The sequence below is a fragment of the Salvelinus alpinus genome, chromosome 1 (assembly GCF_045679555.1).
Source record: "Salvelinus alpinus chromosome 1, SLU_Salpinus.1, whole genome shotgun sequence".
Taxonomy (NCBI): Eukaryota; Metazoa; Chordata; class Actinopteri; order Salmoniformes; family Salmonidae; genus Salvelinus; species Salvelinus alpinus.
In genome coordinates this window covers 53644406-53671647 of record NC_092086.1, presented here as the reverse complement: position 1 = coordinate 53671647, position 27242 = coordinate 53644406, and the positions used below count along the sequence as shown (strand labels likewise).

At 42.2% G+C, this 27242-nt stretch overlaps 1 protein-coding gene across 1 annotated transcript in view; it reads left to right on the top strand.

The window, feature by feature from the left end:
- Positions 1–24713, top strand: part of LOC139580528 (globoside alpha-1,3-N-acetylgalactosaminyltransferase 1-like) — a 28654-nt gene extending 3941 nt beyond the window's left edge. Inside the window, exons 2-4 of the mRNA XM_071409304.1 lie at positions 20298–20336; positions 22878–23012; positions 23584–24713. Of these exons, the coding sequence (XP_071265405.1) occupies positions 20298–20336; positions 22878–23012; positions 23584–24274 (865 nt within the window). The 3' untranslated portion in view covers positions 24275–24713. The remainder of the gene's footprint in view (positions 1–20297; positions 20337–22877; positions 23013–23583) is intronic.
- Positions 24714–27242: the final 2529 nt, after the last annotated feature.

Below are 27242 nucleotides of genomic sequence, written 5' to 3'. Positions count from 1 at the left end.
CGTCCTCTTCCTCCAACATGGTCCTCGTCCGATTCCCCCTCTTACTCTCACTCCTCTTCCTCTAACTCTCTCCCTCCAAAATTGGCCTCCTGTAACGACTCCTACCGAAGGTGGCTCCCCTTCCTGTTCGGGTGGCGCTCGGTGGTCGTCGTCACCGGCCTACTAGCTGCTACTGACTTTTCCTCCACCTCCTTTTTTGTTTAGTGGTTACACCTGTTTGTGGTTAGGGTGATTAGTGGGGCTTTATTACCCAGCAGCCCGGCCTGCTGGGTGTGCGGGATTGTTTTGTGTACAGGTTGTACATGCTTGTGTGTCACGGTTCGTGTACGTTGTCTCTTGCTATTTCGTGTTCTCGTTTATGTGGTGGAGCATACACTTAGAGTGGCGTCGTGTTCACCTGTTTGTGGAATTAAATTAGAACGCTACTCTGAACTCTCTGTCTCCTGCGTCTGACTCCTTCCTCCACCCCGGGCATTACACCTCCATTGTTGTCCAAATCAAGAATGCCAACCTGAAGCCTATTTATAGTGCTCAAGCTTTGAATTCTAAGTGTAGAAAATAGCTATGTGTTTTCACACGTGAGCACTGGGTGTAGGTAAATGAGTGTGGCATTTGGAATGGCAGTGTTTTCCAAATGAAACACAAGACCTGTTAGTTTTGAATGATGTGTCTAATGTAGAGAACTGTGTTTAGTGTTTTGCAAAAAGTGTGTTTTACAAATGCAAACTGAGTGTAAAGCAGACAATGTGCTTGCTGTTTTACAGACTTGGTCTAAAGATTAGGTACATGAGATAATGGTTTCACTGAGTGTGCCTCAAGTATCACTATTAGTGTGTAAGCGAATGTAAAAAAACGAAGTAAGTTACTAGCAGTTACTGGCCATTAGGTTACTGTGCATTTTACAATAACTTACTGACAGATGGTTGTCAGTTGGGTAATGTCAAATTCACTGCAGCTTCTGTTGCTGGAGTTTAAAACCATCTAAACTATCTCATTGTAAAACAGGCCATGCAAGCCATACAGATCCTATCTGATATCACAGTAAGGAAAAACGTGGCTAGGGACTGGGCGGTGGGAGATTCAATAAATCAACTAAGTAGCTTGTGACAGTTGATTTATATCATCTCCCACGCTTGTGACACTTAGGCTTATAGGCCACATCAAAACAAATCAAGGTTTATATGCACTGGATACAGCATAAACAAACTTAACACGATTGAAGCAACTGTTTATATCAGTTTGAGTATTTCCAACATGAGGTATTTTTTATGTATAATATACTTTGCTTTTAGGGTTTCATTAACAATATATTAAGTGCAAACTACTTACAGCATCTCAAATTGGTTAGATTTAACTTAATTTGATAATTTACAGAACTGTTATTGTAAATTGGATCTCAATTTACTCTGGATAATTTACTCAAAATTAGTTGTTTGATGCAACAACACCTACATGGGAATATGCATAAAAGTAACAAACATCAGAGGACCTTTGAAACTTCACTTTCATTGCAGATTTTTTATTTTAATTGCAATGTGTTTCTGTAAGAGAAAACAACTGGCAAAATAATTACGTTTCAGTGGCAAAGTCAACATAAGGGAAATTATCACTTTTCAACCTCATTTGTCCTCTAGCAGCTTCCCAAAAATCAACATATGTGAAAACGTCATGTGTTATAGAAAAAGATACATGGTTTTAATGAAACTGAAATCTGATGTTGTAATAATGTTCATCATGTGATTTTAAGCAAATATGAGCAGGCAAATTTAGGCCCGATACCAACGCATCAACAAAAAAAAACATCCAAGATGGCGTAGCAGTCAGGCGTCTTGTGTTCGTCTAGTCGTGTCCCGTGTATATATCTTTTTACATCTTTTATCTATCTTCGCATATATTTTTTTTAAATATTTTTCTTAACCTCAACATACTCTCATGGAACCCGCCTCACCCAATGTGGTATAGATCTGCAATTTTCTTTACTTTAGAACCGGAATCCACAAAAGAAGCTAGCCAGCTAACAGCTAGCTAGTAGTCAGCTAGCCACCGCTAGCGATCATCAGCTAACCTTTAGCCCGGACAACTCCTGTCAGTCTCCACAGCGCGATTCAACCCAGAGCATATCGGACTTCTTCTATTCCATATCTCCGGACTCCTACTGCAAGCTCGGAACCTTTTCACCTGGATTATCGCAGCTAGCTTGCTGCTATCCGAGTGGCTACTCCTGGCTAACGTCGCTGTCCCGAAGCAAGCACCAATTAGCCTGGAGCTAGCCTATGCTAGCCCCATCTCCCAGCTAGATTAAGATTATCGTCACCCACTCCTTGGGCTACAATACCTATTTTGCCAATTGGCCTGGACCCCTTTTACTGCCGATACGGAGCTCCGCCGATTCATCACGACTGGACTATCGACGTAATCCGCCCGACGGTGTTTTAAAACAAGCTCCTCCGTCGCGACGTCCCCTGAATGCCCATCTGCTAGCCGCGGCCCGCTAGATGTCTAGAGCATATCGGACTGTTAGCTGAAGAGGTCCATCAGCCAATTTCTTGGGCTACTATACCTATTTTGCCATTTGGCCTGGACCCTTTTACTACACAGAGCCCTGCTGAGCCATCATGACTGGTCTGCCGACGTAACCGCACGAGGGGGATACAACAGACTTCTTCCGCTGCGACGTCCCTCTAAGGTCCTTCTGCTAGCCTACTAGCCCCGGTCCGCTAGCTGTCTGAATCATCTTGTCTCCAGCCCGCCTAGCTACCCACTGGACCTCTATGATCACTCGGCTACGCATGCCTCTCCCTAATTTCAATATGCCTTGTCCATTGCTGTTTTGGTTAGTGATTATTGCCTTATTTCACTGTAGAGCCCCAAGTCCTGCTCAATATGCCTTAGCTAACCCTTTTGTTCCACCTCCCACACATGTGGTGACCTCACCTGCTTTAAATGGTGTCTCTAGAGACAACACCTCTTTCATCGTCACTCACTGCCTAGGTTTACCTCCACTGTATTCACATCCTACCATACCTTTGTCTGTACATTATGCCTTGAATCTAATTCTACCACGCCCAGAAACCTGCTCCTTTTACTCTGTTCCGAACGTACTAGACAACCAGTTCTTATAGCCTTTAGCCATACCCTTATCCTATTCTGTTACTCTATTGATGTAGAGGTTTATCCAGGCCCTGCAGTGCCTAGATCCACTCCCATTCCCCAGGCGCTCTCATATGTTGACTTCTGTAACCGGTAAAGCCTTGGTTTCATGCATGTTAACATTAGAAGCCTCCTCCCTAAGTTTGTTTTATTCACTGGTTTAGCACACTCTGCCAACCCGGATGTCCTAGCCGTGTCTGAATCCGGGCTTAGGAAGGCCACCATAAACCCAGAAATGTCTATCTCTAACTATAACATTTTCCGACAAGATAGAACTGCCAAAGGGGGCAGAGTTGCACTCTACTGCAGAGATAGCCTACAGAGTTCTGTCTTACTATCCAGGTCTGTGCCCAAACAATTTGAGCTTCTACTTTTAAAAATCCACCTTTCCAGAAACAAGTCTCTCACCGCTGCCGCTTGCTATAGACCACCTTCTGCTCCCAGCTGTGCCCTGGACACCATATGTGAATTGATTGCCCCCCATCTATCTTCAGAGCTCGTGCTGTTAGATGAACAAAAGTGGGACATGCCTAACACCCCGGCCATCCTACAATCTAAGATTTATAGCCGCATGGCAAGCGGTACCGGAGTGCCAAGTCTAGGACAAAAAGGCTTCTCAACAGTTTTTACCCCCAAGCCATAAGACTCCTGAACAGGTAATCAAATGGCTACCCGGACTATTTGCATTGTCTGCCCCCCCAACCCCTATTTTTATGCTGCTGCTACTCTGTTTATCATATATGCATAGTCACTTTAACTATACATTCATGTACATACTACCTCAATTACCTCAAAAATAATCCCTCAATCTTGGCCAGGTCGCAGTTGCAAATGAGAACTTGTTCTCAACTAGCCTACCTGGTTAAATAAAGGTGAAATAAAAAAAATAAAAAATTGGGTTGACCAACCAGTGCTCCCGCACATTGGCTAACCGGGCTATCTGCATTGTGTTCCACCCACCACCCGCCAACCCCTCTTTTACGCGACTGCTACTCTCTGTTCATCATATATGCATAGTCCCTTTAACCATATCTACATGTACATATTTCCTCAATCAGCCTGACTAACTGGTGTCTGTATGTAGCCTCGCTACTTTTATTGCCTCACTACTGTATATAGCCTGTCTTTTTACTGTTGTTTTATTTCTTTACCGACCTATTGTTCACCTAATACATTTGTTGCACTATTGGTTAGAGCCTGTAAGTAAGCATTTCACTGTAAGGTCTACATCTGTTGTATTCAGCGCACATGACAAATAAGCTTTGATTTGATGCCCTCAATCTCACAAAAATTATCAATGAACCTACCAGGTACAACCCCAAATCCGTAAACAAGAGCACCCTCATAGATATCATCCTAACCAACCTGCCCTCCAAATACACCTCTGCTGTCTTTAACCAGGATCTCAGCGATCACTGCCTCATTACCTGCGTCTGTAATGGGTCTGCGGTCAAACGACAACCCCTCATCACTGTCAAACGATCCCTTAAACACTCCAGCGAGCAGGCCTTTCTAATAGACCTGGCCCAGGCATCCTGGAAGGATATTAACCTTATTCCATCAGTAGAGGACGCCTGGTTGTTCTTTAAAAAGTGCTTTCCTCACCATTTTAAATAAGCATGCCCCATTCAAAAAAAAAATGTAGAACCAGGAACAGATATAGCCCTTGGTTCACTCCAGACCTGACTGCACTTGACCAGCACAAAAGCATCCTGTGGCGTACTATATTGGCATCGAATAGCCCCCGCGATATGCAACTTCTCAGGGAAGTTAGGAACCAATATACACAGGCAGTTAGGAAAGCAAAGGCTAGCCTTTTCAAACAGAAATTTGCATCCTGTAGCACAAACTCCAAAACGTTCTGGGACACTATAGAAAAAGTCCATGGAGAAAAAGAGTACCTCCTCCCAGCTGCCCACTGCACTGAGGCTAGAAAACACTGTCACCACCGATAAATCCACGATGATTGAGAATTTCAATAAGCATTTTTCAACGGCTGGCCATGCTTTCCACCTGGCTACCCCGGTCAACAGCCCTGCACCCCTCACAGCAACTTGCCCAAAAGGTTTGCCCAAGCCTTTCTTCTTCACCCAAATCCAGATAGTTGATGTTCTGAAAGAGCTGCAAAATCTGGACCCCTACAAATCAGCTGGGATAGACAATCTGGGCCCTCTCTTTCTAAAATGATCCGCCGAAATTGTTGCAACCCCTATTACTAGCATGTTCAACCTCTCTTTCGTATCATCCAAGATCCCCAACGATTGGAATGCTGCCGCAGTCATCCCTCTCTTCAAAGGAGGAGACACTCTACACCCAAACTGCTACAGACCTATATCTATCCTACCCTGCCTTTCTAAGGTCTTTGAATGCCAAGTTAACAAACAGATCACCGACCATTTCGAATCCCACCGTACCTTCTCCGCTATGCAATCTGGTTTCCGAGCTGTTCATGGGTGCACCTCAGCCACACTCAAGGTCTTAAACGATATCATAACCACCATCGATAAGAGACAATACTGTGCAGCTGTATTTATCGACCTGGCCAAGGCTTTCGACTCTGTCAATCACCACATTCTTATCGTCAGACTCAACAGCCTTGGTTTCTCAAACGACTGCCTCGCCTGGTTCACCAACTACTTCTTAGACAGAGTTCAGTGTGTCAAATTGGAGGGCCTGTTGTCCAGACCTCTGGCACTCTATGGGGGTGCCACAGGGTTAAATTCTCAGGCCGACTCTTTTCTCTGTATATATCAATGATGTCGCTCTTGCTGCTGGTGATTCTCTCATCCACCTCTACGCAGACGACACCATTCTGTATACTTCTGGCCCTTCTTTGGACACTGTCTTAACTAACCTCCAGACGAGCTTCAATGCCATACAACTCTCCTTCCGTGGCCTCAACTGCTCTTAAATGCAGGTAAAACTAAATGCATGCTCTTCAACCGATCGCTGCCCGCACCTGCCCGCCCGTCCAGTATCACTACTCTGGACGGTTCTGACTTAGAATATGTGGACAACTACAAATACCTAGGTATCTGGTTAGACTCTAAACTCTCCTTCCATACTCACATTAAGCATCTCCAATCTAAAATTAAATCTAGAATCAGCTTCCTATTTCGCAACAAAGCATCCTTCACTCATGCTGCCAAACATACCCTCGTAAAACTGACTATCCTAGCAATCCTTGACTTCGGCGATGTCATTTACAAAATAGCCTCCAACACTCTACTTAGCAAATTCCGTTTTGTTACCAAAGCCCCATACACTACCCACCACTGTGACCTGTATGCTCTCGTTTGCTGGCCCTCGCTTCATATTTGTCGCCAAACCCACTGGCTCCAGGTCCCCTATAAGTCTTTGCTAGGTAAAGCCCTGCCTTATCTCAGCTCACCGGTCACCATAGCAGCACCCACTCGTAGCACGCGCTCTAGCAGGTATATTTCACTGGTCACCCCCAAAGCCATTTCCTACTTTGGCCGCCTTTCCTTCCAGTTCTCTGCTGCCAATGACTGGAACGAATTGCAAATATCACTGAAGCTGGAGACTAATTTCTCCCTCACTAAATTCAAGCACCAGCTGTCAGAGCAGCTCACAGATCACTGCACCTGTACATAGCCCATCTGTAAATAGCCCATCCAAATACCTCATCCTCATGCTGTTATTATTTATTCTATTTTTTGCTCCTTTGCACCCCAGTATCTTTTTGCACATCTATCACTCGTGTTTACTTGCTAAATTGTAATTATTTCGCCACTATGGCCTATTTATTGCCTTACCTCATTTGCACACACTGTATATATACTTTTTCAATTGTGTTATTGACTGTATGTTTGTTTATTCCATGTGTAACTCTGTGTTGTTGTTTGTGTCGCGCTGCTTTGCTTTTTCTTGGCCAGGTCGCAGTTGTAAATGAGAACTTGTTCTTAACTAGCCTACCTGGTTAAATAAAGGTGAAATATATATATTTTTTTAAATCACCCAAACTGGACACTGCACTTGTGGAGAACTGAGAAGATTGGACAGCTGTTATCAATCTGATAATTACACCTTGCCTCCCTAGGTTGTAGTTACACCATTTTGTGTATACCAACCAAATCCTCTCAGATCTTCACAAGTGCGTAGGGTTTAGGGGACGATTTGGGATAGGGCCTTTGTAGCCTTTCCTGCCCATTTGGTTCAACAACCTCCTCAAGTAGAACAGTATTGGAGTGTACTGGTTTAGCTTCTCCATGAAGGTGGATTGAAAGCAGATCAATCAATTTAATTCATTTATAAATCCCTTTTACATCAGCTGTCACAGAGTGCGATACAGAAACCCAGCCTAAAACCCCAAACAGCGGGTAATGCAGATATAGAAACATTGTAGCGAGTTTTTCCTAGCCACCAAGGCAGGAACCTAGGAAGAAACCTAGAGAGGAAACAGGCTCGGAGTGGTGGCCAGTCCTCTTCTGGTTGTGCTGGGTTGAGATTATAACAGTACATGGCCAAGATGTTCAAACGTTCATAGATGACCAGCAGGGTCAAATAATAATAATAATCACCATGGTTGTAGAGGGTGCAACAGGTCAGCACCTCAGGAGTAAATGTCAGTTGGCTTTTCATAGCTGAGCATTCAGAGTTAGAGACAGCAGGTGCGGTAGAGCGAGAGAGTCGAAATTAGCAGGTCCCGGACAAGGTAGCACGTCCGGTGAACAGGTCAGGTTTACATAGCTACAGTCAGAACGGTTGAAACTGGAGCAGCAGCACGACCAGGTGGACTGGGGACAGCAAAGAGTCATCAGGCCAGGTAGTCATGAGGCAAGTTCCCAGGACTCAGGTCCTCTGGGAGGGGAGGCAGAGAGAATTAGAGGGAACATACTTAAATTCACACAAGATATGAGATAAGACAGGAGAAATACTCCACATATAACAGACTGACCCTAGCCCCCCGACACAAACTATTGCAGCATAAATACTGGAGGCTGAGACAGGAGGGGTCGGGAGACACTGTGACCCTGTCTGACGATACCCCCGGACAGGCCCAACCACGCAGGATATAACCCCACCCACTTTGCCAAAGCACAGTCCCCACACCACTAGAGGGATATCTTCAAAGATGGTTCTGATCCTTCAAAATATTCACCCAAATTGCCAAATGATATATACAGTTGAAGTCTACATACACCTTAGCCAAATATATTAAAACTCAGTTTTTCACAATTCCTGACATTTAATCCAAGTAAATATTCCCTGTTTTAGGTCAGTTAGGATCGCCATTTTATTTTAAGAATGTGAAATGTCAGAATAATAGTAGAGAGAATTATTTATTTTAGTTTTTATTTCTTTCATCACATTCCCAGTTGGTCAGAAGTTCATATACACCCAATTAGTATGTGGTAGCATTGCCTTTAAATGGGTTAACTTGGGTCAAATGTTTTGGGTAGCCTTCTACAAGCTTCCCACAATAAGTTGGGTGAATTTTGGCCCATTCCTCCTGACTGAGCTGGTGTAACTGAGTCAGTTTGGTAGGCCTCCTTCCTCACAGACGCTTTTTCAGTTCTGCCCCTCAAATTTTCTATGGGATTGAGGTCAGGGCTTTGCGATGGCCACACCTTTGTTGTCCTTAAGCCATTTTGCAACAACTTTGGAAGTATGCTTGGGGTCATTGTCCATTTGGAAGACCCTTTTGCGACCAAGCTTTAAACTTCCTTACTGATGTCTTGAGATGTTGCTTCAATATATCAACAATTTACCTTGCTAATGATGCCAATCTATTTTGTGAAGTGCACCAGTCCCTCCTGCAGAAAAGCACCCCCACAACATGCTGCCACCCCCGTGTTTCACGGTTGGGATGGTGTTCTTCGGCTTGCAAGCCTCTCCCTTTTTCATCCAAACATAACGATGGTCATTATGGCCAAACAGTTCTATTTTTGATTCATCAGACCAGAGGACATTTCTCCAAAAAGTACGATCCTTGTCCACAAGTTCAGTTGCAAACCGTAGTCTAGCTTTTTTTAATGGCGGTTTTTGAGCAGTGGCTTCTTCCTTGCTGAGCGGCCTTTCAGGTTATGTCGATATAGGACTCGTTTTACTGTGGATATAGATACTTTTGTATCTGTTTCCTCCAGCATCTTCACAAGGTTCTTTGCTGTTGTACTGGGATGGATTTGCATTTTCCACACCAAAGTACATTCATCTCTAGGAGACAGAATGCGTCTCCTTCCTGAGTGGTATGATGGCTGCGTGGTCCCATGGTGTTTATATACTTGAGTACTATTGATTGTACAGATGAACGTGGTACCTTCAGGCGTTTGGAAATTGCTCCCAAGGATGAACCAGATTTGTGGAGGTCGACAATTTTTAATCTGAGGTCTTGGCTGATTTAATTTTCCCATGATGTGAGGCAAAGAGGCACTGAGGTTGAAGGTAGGCCTTAAAATACATCCGCAGGTACACCTCCAATTGACTCAAATGGTGTCAATTAGCCTATCAGAAGCTTCTAAAGCCATTAAATAATTTTCTGGAATTTTCCAAGCTGTTTAAAAGGCACAGTCAACTTAGTGTATATAAACCTCTGACCCACTGGAATTGTGATACAGTGAATTATAAGGGAAATAATCTGTCTGTAAACAATTGTTGGAAAAATTGCTAGTGTCATGCAAAGTAGATGTCCTAACCGACTTGCCAAAACTATAGTTTGTTAACAAGAACTTTGTGGAGTGGTTGATGAACAAGTTTTAATGATTCCAACCTAAGTGTATGTAAACTTCCGACTTCAACTGTAAATCATGAATAAGATGTCAAATAGTGGTGAGATTTGAAAAGATTAAAAAAGACAGCAGATATTGTTAAGCAGACAAATGAGGCACCACAATTACCCTCCTGCAGGAAAAGTCCTCTTAGTAAACTCAAAAGTATTTTAGATAGAGTAAACTTTGCATTAAACATACAACTTTGTAATAAGCATTGAACACTTTTCTGCTGCACAAAACATTTGAAATACTCAAGTAGTGCTGATTCAAAACAATGCACACTGACTTGACTGAGAAATATCAGTAAACGGCAAACACAGAACATCACATCTGATTAAATTCTTAGGTCACCTAGGCAAAGCACATTCAACATTTTACACTTGCCATTTAGGCCAGGGTTTCCTACAAAAAACATCCTCTCCACCTTAAAAGTATATTTCAGTTCTTTGGGATTGCTTAGTTATGCTGTGGAAAGAACAGTAACATGGACTCTTTACAACATGACTAAATGTTGTTGCTCCTTGTTTTAGCAAGTTGTTGCAGCAAAAAGGGATCATGAAATATACTCACCCGGTCAATGGCTTACCAAATCAAAAAAGGAACACACTGACTTGACTACAGAAATATCAGCAAAAGTAAACAGAGAACAGCATACTGATACAGTCTTTGATTTGAGTCGGCAGTTGCCTTGGTAAAAGCTGCACCTTCAATGTTACATCCTTGCCATTTAGGCCAGAGTTTTCCAACCACCAGAGTTTACTACTGGGCCTTGGCTTAACAAGTAAAATAAAAAATCCCCAAGCACATGGGGTGGGGTAGATGGTTTTGGGAACCCCTGATTTAGGTAAGTCATTTTAAATCAAATCCAATTTTATTTGTCTCATGCGCAAAATACAACCTTTCACCTTACAGTGAAATGCTTACTTACGAGCCCCTAATCAACAGTGCAGTTAAAAAAACTGATAAGAATAAGAGATAAAAGTAACAAGTAATTAAAGAGCAGCAGTAACAAATAACAATATATGGAGGGGGGTGCCAGTACAGAGTCAATGTGCGGGGACACCGGTTAGTTGAGGTAGTATGTACATGTAGGTAGAGTTAATTAAAGTGACCATGCATAGATGACAACAGAGAGTGGCAGTGGTGAGGAGACGGGGTGGGGGGGGGGGGGGGGGGTCAATGCAAATAGTCTGGGTAGCCATTTGACTAAATGTTCAGGAGTCTTATGGCCTGGGGGTAGAAGCTGTTTAGAAGTCTCTCGGACCTAGACTGGGCGTTCCGGTACCGCTTACCGTGCGGTAGCAGAGGGAACAGACTAGGGTGGCTGGAGTCTTTGACAATTTTTAGGGCCTTCCTCTGACGCGGCCTGGTATAGAGGTCCTGGATGGCAGGAAGTGATGTACTGGACCGTACGCACTACCCTCTGTAGTGCCTTGAGGTCGCAGGCAGAGCAGTTGCCATACCAGGCAGTGATGTAACCAGACAGGATGCTCGCGATGGTGCAGCTGTAGAACCTTTTGAGGATCTGAGGACCCCTGCCAAATCTTTTCAGTCTCCTGGGGGGGAATATGCCCGCTTCACGACTGTCTGGTGTGCTTGGACCATGTTAGTTTGTTGGTGATGTGGACACCAAGGAACTTGAAGCTCTCAACCTGCTCCACTGCAGCCCCGTCGATGAGAATGGGGACGTGCTCGGTCCTCTTTTTCCTATAGTCCACAATCATCTCCTTTGTCTTGATCACGTTGAGGGAGAGGTTGTTGTCCTGGCACCACACGGCCAGATCTCTGAACTCCTCCCTATAGGCTGTCTCATTGCTGTCGGTGATCAGGCCTACCGCTGTTGTGTCATCTGCAAATTTAATGATGGTGTTGGAGTTGTGCCTGGCCGGGCAGTCATGAGTGAACAGGGACAACAGGAGGGGGCTGAGCACACACCCATGAAGGGCACCCTGTGTTGAGGATCAGCGTGGCGGATGTGTTGTGACCTACCCTTACCACCTGGGGGCGGCCCGTCAGGAAGTTCAGGATCCAGTTGCAGAGGGAGGTGTTTAGTCCCAGGGTCCTTAGCTTATTGATGAGTTGAGGGCACTATGGTGTTGAACGCTGAGCTGTAGTCAATGAATAGCATTCTCACATAGGTGTTCCTTTTGTCTAGGTGGTAAAGGGCAGTGTGGAGTGCAATAGAGTTTGCATCATTTGTGGATCTGTTGGGGTATGCAGATTGGAGTGGGTCTAGGGTTTCTGGGATGGTGGTATTGATGTGAGCCATGTATGCAAATTGGAGTGGGTCTAGGGTTTCTGTGATGATGGTGTTGATGTGAGCCATGACCAGCTTTTCAAAGTGCTTCATTGCTACAGACGTGAGTGCTACTGGTCGGTAGCCATTTAGGCACGTTACCTTAGTGTTCTTGGGCACAGGTCTGCTTAAAACATGTTGGTATTAGACTCGAACAGGGAGAGGTTGAAAATGTCAGTGAAGACACTTGCCAGTTGTTCAGCGCATGCTCGCAGTACACATCCTGGTAATCTGTCTGTCTCTGCGGCCTTGTGAATGTTGACCTGTCTAAAGGTCTTAGTCACATCGGCTGCGGAGAGCGTGATCACAGTCTTCCGGTACAGCTGGTGCTCTCATGCATGTTTCAGTGTTATTTGCCTCAAAGCAAATATAGAAGCAGTTTAGCTCGTCTGGTAAGCTTCTGTCACTGTGCAGCTCTCGGCTGTGCTTCCCCTTGTAGTCTAATGGTTTGCAAGCCCTGCCACATCCGACGAGCATCAGAGACGGTGTAGTACGACTCGATATTAGTCCTGTATTGATGCTTAGCATTTTCTTTGGTTCGTCAGAGGGCATAGTGGGATTTCTTATAAGCTTCCGGGTTAGAGTCCCGCTCCTTGAAAGGAGCAGCTCTTTCCTTTAGCTCAGTGCGGATGCTGCCTGTAATCCATGGCTTCTGGTTGGAGATAAAATATATGTCAATTTAATGAGGCAAACACTTTTTTTCATGCAGGTTTCTCCGATCAAATAGCCTAACCTTAATGGCTCCCAATGAACAACAACAAAAATGTGCTGTTATGTTAACAAACAACATATCCTGAAAACAGTACAGGTCAAAGTAAAATGGACAATCACAACTGTTGTTCAGGAGTTTTACCCCATTGTCATGATCACCGGTTTCAAGTTTGTTTCTATCAATTTTTGACAAGCTGATCTTGGCAAAAAATAAAAAACACTTCTGCATTTCCCGCTGTGTAAACACATTGCAAATAGGCTCACGATAACTAATGATAAAGTCGGGTAGCTGATATTCAAAACTTAAATAGCCAAATTGATATGTCACAGGAATCAGGACTAATAAATCCAATGCAACTGCCTGTTTTACACATGGTGGGCCTACCGCGTGGATCGGCATTCATAAAATTCCATTGTGGACTGACATGGTAAGCTACAACCCAGTAAGCACGAGCCAACGTCTTTTGAACGTCTTTATTTGGTCCTTTCCAGACATCATATTTTTTTGTGTTTTACAAACGGTAGGCTTACAAAGTAGCTGGCCATTCATAAAATGTCCTTTCAGGCAACACTGTAGGCTACACCTCAGTAAGCATGGACCAACACCAAAGCCTTTGGACGTCTTTTCTTGGTGTGGTCCAGACCTGCCTTTATTTGGCCCAAATATAGACGTTTTTAAATTACGTATTTTAACTTTTATTCATGTTAAAATAGCGCTCATTCGTGTTAAGATAGCGCCGGTAGACAGGGCAGCTCTGCTTCTAGCTCGTAAGCAACTTTGCAGTTTTTTTGTGTGTGTTATTTCTTACATTATTAACACAGTAAGTTTTTTTATGTCATTACATACAGCCGGAAATAACATTGGGATATCAGAGCGGTGGCAACTCACCAGCATTCCAACCAGAAATAGGACTTCCCCATATTGGATCCTTTGTTCGTAGCCCACAAGGCAATTGAACTTATCCCAGAGGCTGCTCCAAGATGCCGCCGGCGTAGAAGAGGCATTCAGAGTGTACTTCCAGTCTGACGCAGGAGGCGTGCACATCATCCACTGTGTCGAGTACATTACTCGCTAATGTTCAGTCCCTGGACAATAAAGTAGATGAGCACAAGGCAAGGATCTCATTCTAGAGAGACATCAGGGACTGTAACATACTCTGTTACATGGAATCATGGCTCTCTCTCCGGATATACTGTCCCCTTCCATACAGACAGCTGGATTTTCAGTACATCGTGCAGACAGGAATAAAGAACCCCATAGGAAGAAGAAAGGCGGACAAGGCCCTCCCCCGTCTTCCTTCTGCAAATCATATCACGACTCCATTATCCTTCACCCGTCTTATAGGCAGAAACTCAAACAGGAAGTACCCGTGCTAAGGTCTATTCAATGCTGGTCTGAACAATCAGAATCCATGCTTCAAGATATATTTGATCATGCGGACTGGGATATGTTCCGGGTTACCTCTGAGAATAACATTGACGTATACACTGACACAGTGACTGAGTTCATCAGGAAGTGTATAGGGGATGTTGTTCCCTCTGACTATTCCTACCCAAATCAAAAACTGTGGACAGATAACAGCATTCGCACAAAACTGAAAGCGCAAACCACCACTTTTAACCACGGCAAGGTGACTGGGAATATGGTTGAATGCAAACAGTGCAGTTACGTCAATCAAACAGGCAAAAGGAGTCGCAATTCAACAAAATGTATCACTTACCTTTGATGATCTTTGGATACTTGCACTCACAAGACTCCATGTTACACAATAAATGTTTGTTTTGTTCGATAAAGTCCCTCTTTATGTCCAAAAACCTCAGTTTTGTTGGTGCGTTTTGTTCAGTAATCCATTGGCACAAAGCTCGGTCACACAGCAGGCAGACGAAAAATCAAAAAAGTACCATAAAAGTTCGTAGAAACATGTCAAACGATGTTTATAATCAATCTTCAGGTTGTTTTTGTCATAAATAATCGATCATATTTCAACCGGACAATAGCTTCGTCAATAGAAAAGAAAAACAAGAAAGGCACACTCCCGGTCATGCGCAGGCCACATCTCTGGAAATTTCCACTGTCCACTCATTGAAGGTGGTGTTTCTCCCTAATTTTTCAGAGTAAAAGCCCAAAACTATGCCTAAAGACTGGCCACATGTAGTGGAAGCCATAGGGATCGTGAACTGCGTCATAAGTCTTTGTATGGTGGATAGGCTTTCAATGGAAAACAGCCATTTCAAAATAATAGCATTTCCTGGATGGATTTTCCTGAGGTTTTTGCCTGCCATATCAGTTCTGTTATACTCAGACATTATTTAAACAGTTTTGGAAACTTTAGAGTGTTTTCTATCCAATACTACCATGCATATCCTATCTTCTGGGCCTGAGTAAAAGGCAGTTTACATAGGGCACATTATTAATCCAAACTACTCAATACTGCCCCCGGTCCCAGAAAGGTTAATGGAAAGTCATGTTTTTCTACAGACTCCAGGAAGAAACCAAGGGCAGTTGATGCTTTGTTGTTGGTTGCTGCACCGAGATACATGATCTATAGAATATTGTGTATTACAAAAAAATAACACATGTATACAAAAACAGCTGTGCTGTTGTATAATTCAAACCCATTATGAATAGAAAGCATTGGATTATCCACGTTGAGTCAATCAAACATGACCAACTTCAAACACCATGGGGGATCAATCGGTTACCTTTCTTGAGAAGCAGTCTATGTCACCAAATCTGTTGAAAGACCCTTTTAGACAGTTGTATATACACTTGCCAAATCAGCCATCATGCAGTGAAATATACAGAGGCAGCATTGTATGGGCTATGAGTTATAGGACTAAATGTGTACCCCTAAGCTGAAGGGGGTCTAAGCTTACCTGATCAACTTGTGGTTGGTGTCCACGTGTATGAGGGAAAGAGGACCGAGTATGTTCATCTGACAACAAATCCAAGTCATGTCATTCTTTCCTGCAGCATCGACATGATGCATTGAGTCCCACAATTGCATCCACTGGACTCGGTGACCCAGTGCTTTCAGATGTCCTCTCACCATCCTAATTGTGGTGAACTTGTCTTGAATGTGGCCACCAGATTGTCCAGCTCCTCGTCTGTATGTTCCCCTCACGCGATTCCGTATTTCTGCGTTGGACAGTTTGTGTTGAGATGCCGAGCAGCTTGGCAATGCAAGGTACAGGCAGATCCATTTCAATCAGCTGTCGAAGGTGCTGTTCTGACAATCAGTTTAGAACGTCCCATTTCACCATCAACAACAAAAATTGATGGGGCACATCTTTCTTCCATTTCAGCATTGACTAGGTTACACAGTTTGGAGAGACCCTGCAAGTCTACTTAATTTGCTAGTGAGCTGATAAATATATTCTCATTGGTGCAGACAAACTGTAAGTAATCAAGATCCAGAGCAGACGGCAGGCGTTGCATGGCTTACTGCAATCTGTATAGGAGCCTCTCCATAATGTGCCTCCCCATCGCCTGTGAGGACATATGAAAATTGTAATTTGACCAGCTGGTAGGCAAGTTAGACTCATTGTCTTCCCTTCGCTCTAAACCCTTCACGAAAAAGAAAGAAGCCAAAACTCACAATCCAAAAAACTGCCAATGAAAGCAAAGAAACAGACATCGAAAGCAAAGATATGAGTAGCGTAACCGAAAGGTAGTAAATGCAGGCAAGAGCATAGGCAAAATGGGTTAAAGAGGATTGGTTGTTGGGAAAGTTTAACTGAAAAGATTATATATTTTTTTTTCCCAATATCAATTATTTCACCCTTCCACAAAAATATGTTAACATTTTCAACTTGATTTTTCATGTTTACAATTTATTTTATTTTAAATTCAATACATATGGCGTGAAATTGTCCCCATACTACACCCCTGTCCAGTCATGTGAAATCCAAAGATTAGGACCTAAAGAGTTTATTTCAATTGACCGATTTCCTTATAATCAAATGTTATTGTTCACATATTTAGCAGATGTTATGGCAGTTGTAGCAAAATGCTTGTAACTGTTATATGAACTGTAACCCAGTAAAATCTTTGAAATTGTTGCATGTTGCTTTTATATTTTAGTTCAGTACATTTAAGAAACCAATACAATTCAAATGAATTATGCTAATTAGTTAATGCATTGGAAACACTTCTGCTCTTACAGTTGTTAAGCTGCAAGTTCAGTGAGTGAGGTGGTAAGGTACTCAGTGATACACTGCACATCAACAAAGTGAGGTAAGTATATTTATACCTCTATGACTGGCAGGAACACTAACAACGCTTAGACTAGCCAATACCTTCACCCCCCCCCAACAAAGACAGATACAGTATTGTTCCTTGCTGGCCCACAATGAGGAACTCTTCAGGGAGGCTTGTAAACGAAAACACCTTGACGCAAGGAAAATTTGGACTAAAGTGTGAAAAAGGATCCATAATAATAAGAGACTGTACACTGTAAACCATTTCCTGTTTTTTTATGGTAACTTACAGGCAGCCAGTTGCCTGTAAGTTACCATATAAGATGGTACAGTATGTTTCCATACTGTATTTTACAGTTTCCAATAATGTTACTGTAATCATTTTTATCATTGTTTTTACAGTTACACACAACTGGTAGCCTGTAAGTTATTGTAAAACAACAGTACAGTTGGTTATTGTAATCTTCTTATGGTAGTTGTAATGAATGAATTACTTTAAGGGGAGATGGGGTTTTGTATTTTAATGTAATTGCATAAGATTGGTGCAAGCAAGTTGGCTGCTAGCAAATGTGTTTACATATTTCAGAATATCATTGAATTCCAGTTTGGAAGCTTTTGTTAAGCCTCTAGAAGGGAAAGTCATATAAAATACAAAATGTTGGTCTTAAACGCTTCCAAACTGGCAGTGACTACAGTGCAAAACAGACCAAAGGACATGGCAAATACTCAACCATCAAAGGTTTGAGACTTGCTGGAACTCCATTCTATCCCATATACACATTTAACTTAGCCTCTTACAAGGCACACCTCACAATATGTGGCCTGCTGGAGGTCATTTTGCAGGGCTCTGGCAGTGCTCCTCCTTGCACAAAGGCGGAGGTAGCGGTCCTGTTGCTGGGTTGTTGCCCTCTTACGGCCTCCTCCACATCTCCTGATGTACTGGCCTGTCTCCTGGTAGCGCCTCCATGCTCTGGACACTACGTTGACAGACACAGCAAACCTTCTTGCCACAGCTCGCATTGATGTGCCATCCTGGATGAGCTACACTACCTGAGCCACTTGTGTGGGTTGTAGACTCCGTCTCATGCTACCACTAGAGTGAAAGCACCTCCAGCATTCAAAAGTGACCAAACATCAGCCAGGAAGCATAGGAACTGAGAAGTGGTCTGTCAAATTCATTTGGAATAACCAAATGAATTTGACATGTGTTCAAGTTAATGTGATAACTTTTGACAACATGTAAAATCAACATGTGATAACATACAACTACACATAAATGTGACATGGGGATGCAACATGTGACACAATAAAACTACACGTGAAAATATCTGAAAATTTTTCACATGTGAAAATGCAATTCCACATCTGAGAGTTAGATTAAAATCAGTAATCGACACAGACATGGTGGCTTAGAAGGAAGATCGGAATGCCGTGAACCAAGAGTTTGTGAGTTCCATTTCCAGATGGAACAGGTTGAATAATAACGAATGTATAAATAAACATACACAATGTAATCATGTATGTCAAATATGTAAGTGGAAAACACTGCGGCTATTTCGTGATGTTTCGGGGACATTCTATCGACTTTTTGTTTGCAGGGCATCATGTGAACATTTGAATCCACATGTGAAATGCTATGTGATCGTGTGAAATATCATATGTGGTGTTCCAAAACCACAGTTTAACATGATGTCACGTAAAATGTCACGGGTGAAATACAATTTCACATGTGTAAATCATGTGGACATATCACATGTGAAATCATGTCATTTTCCACATGTGAAATCATGTGTTTTTTTGTAAGGTGAGAATTTCTGTTTGCATCGCCGAACAATGAACAAGAAACTATTAAATCCAGTATTTAGATCCTACACCCAATACCCAAATCAATTCCAGGTTGTGTTCTCACTTTGCACTCTCACACCTGTCTTTATTTCACACACCTGTTTGTCTACCAAGTCCGAACAAAACATTGCAAACGATATTCGATTTTGATCTGGGGAGGGGGTGTAGCATATAAAAACTTAGTAGCCGTCAACCGATTATGGATGTAGCGTCAGACAGGGGGGACACATGCTGCAGGCAGGTACAGTCATTGGGTCATGACTTATCTGTCCCGCTGTCGCTATGGAATTCCCTTAGACCTTGTCTAAGTAATACATTTAATAATTAGAAAGGTGTCTAAATGTGGCCTAGTCCGAGGGAAGCACTAAACAGTCATTTAAATTCTCAAGATGCCATTAAAAAAAAAAAACTCAAACTTAGCAATTTACAAACTTAAACCACAGCTACATGGCGAATCTCCCTCTTACCCAGGGGTTATACATGGCCAACACACAGTTAAATGTCAGTCACCGTTCAATATTTTGCCACTCTGTGAGTCCCAGACCGTACCGACTACTGCCAAAAGGCAAACTGCCATACTACTCCACCCATTCTTGTATAAACAAGAACAGGTACAAACAGGTTCTTAGTTTGGGTTAAGTAGAAAAATATGGAATTCCCACACGTGTGAACGCCACAATTCTTTTCCCTCCTCCACAATAGTCAGTGCAAACTGAATGACTGAGGCTTTCTTTTCAGCCACGTCAAAAAGGAAAACAAAGGTAACACAATGATTTAACAGGCTATGTTGCAGGGTTGAGGGAAGCACTAACTAAACAGTCATTGAACTTCTCAAGATTTAATCAAACTATTCAATATAATAACTAGGTATCTTGGTACACTTCAACACCACATACCCCTCTCTGAGTGGTACTGAATAAAGACAATGGCTCTCTGAAGCTACATGCAATTAATATCAGTACAGCATTTTTGTTGTATTATCAAAAAACTACTACATACTATGGGATTAACAGTATGTTAATAGCTGAACACACACACGCAGCATGAATGTGGCTTTGGCCACACCACATCCAAGGTAATGTAAGGATAGTATAAAGCCTAATTTACACCCTACACAATAAGATATGCAAATGTATGCGGCCCGATAATGTGTAACTCCACGCAACTATGCAGTGTTGCCATTTTGCCAAGCTAATTACGTCCTTACGTGGTGTACTTGTGTAAGGGTACAAATTACGTTTAAAACAAAAGTTGAAAATCTGATGTCTAAGAAAGGCAGCGCCAGCAACACATTTTGTTCGTCTAAAAAGGCCATTAATGTTTTCATGACAGACTTGAACTGATTCTCTCCTGCTTCCCCAAAGGGATGTCTACTTCAGCTTCTTCTCTGAAAGAATCAACAGGTAAGATCAAGTTCTGTTAATCTATTACAGCCCAATGTCGCTATAGTGTGAAATGAAAGTCACAGTATTGTCTGATTCTTACTAACAGGGTTTGGTTTGAGGCTTGGATTGTATTAAGGGGAACGTTATTTTATGGTTTTATGGATTCCAACAGAGAAATGACAATTTATGAGGACCAGAAGGGCAGCAGGTTAGTTGAGAAACTGAGAATTTCCCCCCACAAGTCATGGTACTTTTTACTTTTAAAAGGTAATATGGTAGTTTTAAAGATATGATGTTAGGATTAAAGTAGTTTTGTTCTGTCACAAGATAACCCATAAAATTGTGGTAAACAGCACCACACCCGGGCAGAAAAGGGAATGTTATATTCTCAGCCAGGCCCATCTTTTCAAAGAAAACACAATTTAATTATATCTATTTGAGCAAAATAATTAGTTTTGTTGTGATCACAAGAAAATCCTAACAATTCGGGTAAAGAGCGCCACAGTCAGGCAGAAAAATCTGAATGTTCTATCATAGTAGTTTCCCTGACAGATTTGGCTGCCAGGGCATTTTTCCATGACTGGAAACATTACAATTATATATTTTATTATCACCCAAATAATCAAAATAAGCTACTTTGTCATTTACATTACAAATTAAACATCTACTTAAATGCAACCAATAGCATAGGCCAATAAAAAGTGGATTCACAGAACTTAGGCCTATAATATGAGGAAATAAGAGTCCACCAACTTTCCAGTGGCAATCACCAATTCAAACAGATTTTAACCGTAATGATATTCTGAAATGTTGCCCAAATACCTTCTAGCTGCTGCCCCCTGTTCATTGACAGCCACAACTCAACAATCAGCTGTTTTGTATTTTCCACATTGGCTGCTACTTAGAAATACTATAACAGATTAATAGATTATAAACCTGTCTTTGTCACATCCTGATCTGTTTCACCTGTCCTTGTGATTGTCTCCACCCCCTCCAGGTGTCACTAATTTTCCCTGGTGTATTTATTCCTGTGTTTCCTGTTTCTCTGTGCCAGTTCGTCTTGTATGTTTTTCAAGTCAATTAGCGTGTTTTCCCATACTCCTGCTTCTATTCTCTTTTTGCTAGTCCTCACGGTTTTGACCCTTGACTGTTTTCTGGACCCTGTACCCTCCTGCCTGCCCTGACCTCGTGCGTGCCTGCCTGCCACTCTACCTCCTGGACTTTGAACTGGTTTTGACCTTTTGCCTGTCCACGATCATTCTCTTGCCAACCTCTTTTGGATTGTTTAATAAATATCAAAGACTCAAACCATCTGCCTCTCGTGTCTACATCTGGATCTCGCCTTGTGCCCTCATAGTCTTCAAAATAATTGCATAGTTTTCACAGACCCACCACGGACCAAGTAAATCTGTGTGGAAAGGCGTCCTGTGGTCTGATTTGTCAATGAACTCAGACAAAATTCAAAGAAGTCAAAGATGAAATTAACTGCAATAGACTGGTCTCAAATATATTAGCATAACTAGGCTACACAGAACCACGGCGGAGCCATTGTAAAACTATAGGCTTTTTCTCGTATTAAAACCAGTGGTGTAAAGTACTTAAGTAAAAATACTTTAAAGTACTACTTATTTTTGGGATATCTGTACTTGACTATATATATTTTTGACTACTTTTACTTCAATACACTTCTAAAGAAAAATAATGTACTTTTTACTCCATACATTTCCCCTGACATCTATAAGTATTTGTACAAATTTGTATGCTTAACAGGCCAGGAAAATTGTCAAATTCATGCACTTATCAAGAGAACCGTCACACCCTGGCCTTAGTTATCTTTGTTTTCATTATTATTTTAGTTAGGTCAGGGTGTGACATGGGGAATGTATGTGTTTTGGTTTGTCTAGGGGTTTGTACGTTTAATGGGTCAGTGTCTTGTCTAGGTGTTTGTATGTCTATGGCTGCCTAGATTGGTTCTCAATTAGAGGCAGCTGTGGTTTATTGTCTCTGATTGAGAGCCATATTTAAGGCAGTCATAGGCATTTGGGTTTTGTGGGTAATTGTCTATGTTGAATGTTTGTTGCTTGTCTATGCACTTACGTCGTTAGCTTCACTTTTGTTTAGTTTGTATTCAGTGTTCGTTTTCGTGTTTTTTCCCTTCTCTAAATAAAAGAGAATGTATTTTGCACACGCTGCGCCTTGGTCCTCTCTCTCACCCATAGACGATCGTGACAAGAACACCCAGGTCATCCCCTCTACCTTTGGTCTGGAGGACTCACTAAACACCTGCTCATCGAATGTCATTTCAATATCTTGGGCATTAAAGTCATATTAGCTGACGTACTGTAAGTGTCTGACACATCAGTGTGGGGAGCTTTGATATATTAGGAGAACACACCTGACATTAGTGTCTGACACATCAGTGTGGGGAGGTGTAGCCTAATACACCACAGCTTGTTTCAAGGTACTTTAATTGCCAGTACCATAGTGAAGTATTGAGATCATAACATGGCTCTGGTCAGTACAACACAGTCAGGCAAGATCTTTGTTCTGTTTCTCTAGACGTACTGATGTGGTGTCAGTGACCCCGTGGTTGGCACCCATCGTCTGGGAAGGCACCTTTGACCCTGTGCTAATCGACAAGATCTACAAGCCCATGAACCTCACCATAGCAACCACTGTGTTTGCCGTTGGAAAGTGAGTACAATTTTTGACAAATATTCAAAAGGGAAGTTGAACTATCAATACTTTTTCAACAATAAGGACATAAGTACCTGATGTAACATGGCAGGTAAAATGTTATGACGCTGTCAGGATTCATGCCTTGGAACACGTAAATAATTGTTCTACTTCATGTAATTATCTAGACGGTATACTGGTCAGAAAGTGGTATATTATCCTATGAGAATGATGATGCAGTTAAGGGGATACCTAGTCAATTGCACAACTGAATGCATTCAACCAAAATGTCTTACACATTTAACCCAACCACTCAATCAGGGAGGTGCCCTGATGTTGCAATTGATGTTGGGGGTTAACTGCTTTGCTCAAGGACAGAACAGCAGATGTTTCCACCTTGGCTTGGTTCAGGGATTTGAACCAGTGACCTTTAGGTTACTGGCCCAACAATCTTAACCTCTAGGCTACCTGCCACCCCATCAGTTAGAGGTGTGCTGACATCAAATCTCAGTTGCGACCTACTGCTGTTGTGTCCTTAAGCAAGGCACTTGTTAATCCTTATGATATGTATGCCTTTAAATACTGACAGATACGTCAGATTTCTCCAAGATTTTCTGGAGACAGCAGAGAAGCACTTCATGGTCGGCTTCCACGTACGCTACTATGTTTTCACTGATCATCCCCACGATGTTCCTTCAGTGAACCTGTCTCAGGGGAGACATTTGAGTGTGATCCAGGTCCCGGGTTCCAACCGCTGGCAGGAGATATCAGCCCGGAGGATGGAGTTCATCCAGACCACCATCGAACGTCAGATCAGAAGGGAGGCCGACTACATCTTCTGTCTGGACGTAGACAGCAAGTTCCACGCTCGCTGGGGGTCCGAGTCTCTAGGAAGGCTGGTTGCTGTGATACACCCAGGCTACTACGAGCAGACGCGTGACCGCTTCCCGTACGAACGGCGTCCAGCCTCGACTGCCTACATCCCCATGGATGAGGGAGACTACTACTATGGTGGGGCTATGATCGGAGGGTTCGTGGAAGATGTGTACACACTAACAAAGGTATGTCGGACCCGGTTTGAGGAGGATGCGGGGAATTCCATCGAGGCTGCCTGGCAGGAGGAGAGCCACCTCAACAGGTACCTGCTCTACAACAAGCCCAGCAAGGTGTTGTCTCCAGAGTACCTGTGGCAGGACTTCAAGGCAAAAACCAAAGAGGTCAAAGTCATTCGCTTTTCAGGGGTCATTAAAAACTATGCTGAAGTTCGTCCCAATGTATAAAACGAGGAAGTGGCTATTCGACCGGCAGAAGAAAAAATGTATTTAGTCATAGCGGTAAAATTAATTGAGGTTAGGTTTAGGAACGAGGGCTCCTAAACCTAAACCTTAGGTATAGGTATATCCTAAACCTTAGGTATAGTTTGACTGGGGTTAAGGTTAGGGAAAGGCATAATAACAATAATTTGGAGGGTGCTTGTATATTTGTCACATGTGGGTGTTTCTTGTACAAATGTGTAATGGAAATGTGTTTCTTGCATATCACAACTTTTGAGAGTGGGGTCACGGGCCAGGGTCACCATTGTTCGTTTTTGAGTTATAAGAACATGTTTTTTTCATTTTGTATCTTATATTTCGTTCTGTATTCTGTAGCCTATCTATTTTGCATGTTGATTACTGTGAGGAGGGAATGAGTAAATAAATAAATATGTAAAAAATTTAACACAATAGCATTATTATTATATGTTATTTTCTTGAAATAAATGTTTTACCACTTTCCATAATGTTTGTGTTGTGTCACTACTTCTTATTTAAGCAAGGTCCAAAGTGATGTTTTCATTTAGAGCTTTACACTTTAGTGGGATTCAAACTAAAATGTTAAATAGTGCTTCCCTCTGGTGGACGGTTAGGGTACATGAAATACTGGGAAACGAAATGAAATGTATTCCAAAGCCTAACTAGAAACAACAGCTTTAGGGAAGTAATCATCTGTAAACCACAGCACGGTGTCAGCAGAAGGGGAAGGCCAGAGAACACATACTTGGACTAGCTAAGGAGAGCGAGTGTGTTGTCCGGGCATCCAATTTCGTTTTTGGAGACCCCTGTGTCGGGACTTATAAGTCCCTGGACATCAAATACTCCTGTGTCCAACGGCAAGAAACAATAAGCAGCATCATATGTTGGAGACTGGAGGAGGAGGAGATTGCATCTGCAATGTAGGACAGGCACCTCTGGAGGACCCATTTATCGACCCAAGACATCCAAATCCATATGGTGAGGACTTTTTAATTGGCGAAGAAAGGATGAGCTTTATTAAAATCATACTAATAAGTTATTTGAATGACTCATAATAGACAGATGAAGGACATATCAGAACAGTTTCCCTTTAAAAAAGGCAATATGGTGGATGCACTTCATTGTGTAAAAACATCCTGTCAATGTCAGAGCAAAATGCTAAATCCTTCATTACAATGAGTCCACAGACAAGTGGATGGGGGAAGGGGTTTCAGAATAGCCTGCACAATCACATTGTATTGGGTTATGTGTACTGCCCTGAAAGCAAACAGAATTGAAACCAGGTGTGTTATCTGCCATATTTGACCAAAGCATACAGTATTGTACTTTTAACCAGGTGAATGAGGAAAGATGACGTGGCCAACAGACAAGTGAATTATTACATGTTGCTTATACATGCAATAGGCATGTAATAATAATGTTGAGTGAGATAGCCTAGCATGCAAGCATTTCACTGCAACATTTATGCATGATGATTCACTGTGTGTGACAAATACAATTTGTTTTGATTTAATCTCCCAATGCATTCAACTTATATTTTAAAGCACGTAGTTGAGAATGGCATTCGAGTGATTAATACAGCAATTTACGAATTCTAAGCATCCATATCTTCTCTTGTCTAGCTCTAACTACTATAGCCTATGTCCACATACATTAATTTTAATCGTCCATCCTCTCTAAAACTCTTGTCCTCACAACAGCACCCAGTGTTGACAACATATTTTCAGGGTAAGTTGCTAGAGGCAGGTTGATTTGTTGCTAAAAGTAGCTAAATGACGTTGCGATGTCATTGCGTGATAACGTAAAACTGCGTCATTACGTAGAATACACAATAACGTTACTCAAATTGACTGGCCATCTCGTTCAGGTACAGACTCCCACTCTTTTCTGTACTTCTGGCTGTACAATTTTGATTGGGACATGTTGATTGATGTTGTAAGTTCTGTTCAAGATCAAACATTCGTGACTAACTATATTCATTGGGTTTGGCTCGTAGAACCCGTACTACTGCTGCTGCAGTCAGCCAACAATGATTTGCAATTTGTTGAAATTGCTGCTGGCCTGCTGCTGCCTGTGCACGAGCTGAGCGCCTGCTGCTGACGTCACTCACAATGCACTTTTGCAGCCAGGCACGTGTGTTGTGACTGAGTGTGTGACAGAGAAAATCGTTTTTGTGTCATTTAGAGGGGGAAATGCATGCATTTTAGCGTTTGAGTCACTTTTCAAAAGTTGCTAAAAGTTCAAAATAAAATTTCAAAAGTACCTAAATTTGTTGCTAGGTGCTGTTTGACAAAAAAGTTGCCAGGGTAGTCTGAAAATTTGCTAAATCTAGCAACAAAATTGCCAAATTGGCATCACTGAAAGCAACTAAGGGGGAAGATTGCCCCCTGCTGGCCTGTCGACATCACTTCAAGCTGAACAGAACATTTCTTTGTTCATGGGGTTGTCTCAATCAGATTACACTCTTGCTGAAATGTGACAGGTGACATTCTTAGAGAATAGCGACTATTGTAGATTTTAATGCAGCTTTAAACACTTCAATTTTTGGGGGGCCTAGAGCCAATAAAGAAAGGTTTAGTTTATTGTCATGATGTACAACATTGGCAGCTGAGCACTGAATTGCATTGTTCAGTTAATTTAAATAAATAAACAAATAATTACATAAACAAATCAATAATGTCAAATCATGATATATTCATAAAAATAAATAAGTTGTGCAAAACCATATGATAATTCACGACAATTTAGCTAACCATGTTAAAAGATGACGTTATGTTGTACCTATAGATGACGAAATGCAGTCGTACGTAAAAACGGTTGTTTTTGAAAGTGAAAGGGATTTAGGATTTTGTATTCACCAATGTCATCATCCCCGCGACAGAGGCTGTCCCACTTTCATGGCTAGAAGGGTTCCTGATTGTCAATCTATTGTAAAATGTTTAGCATTTTAGCTAAC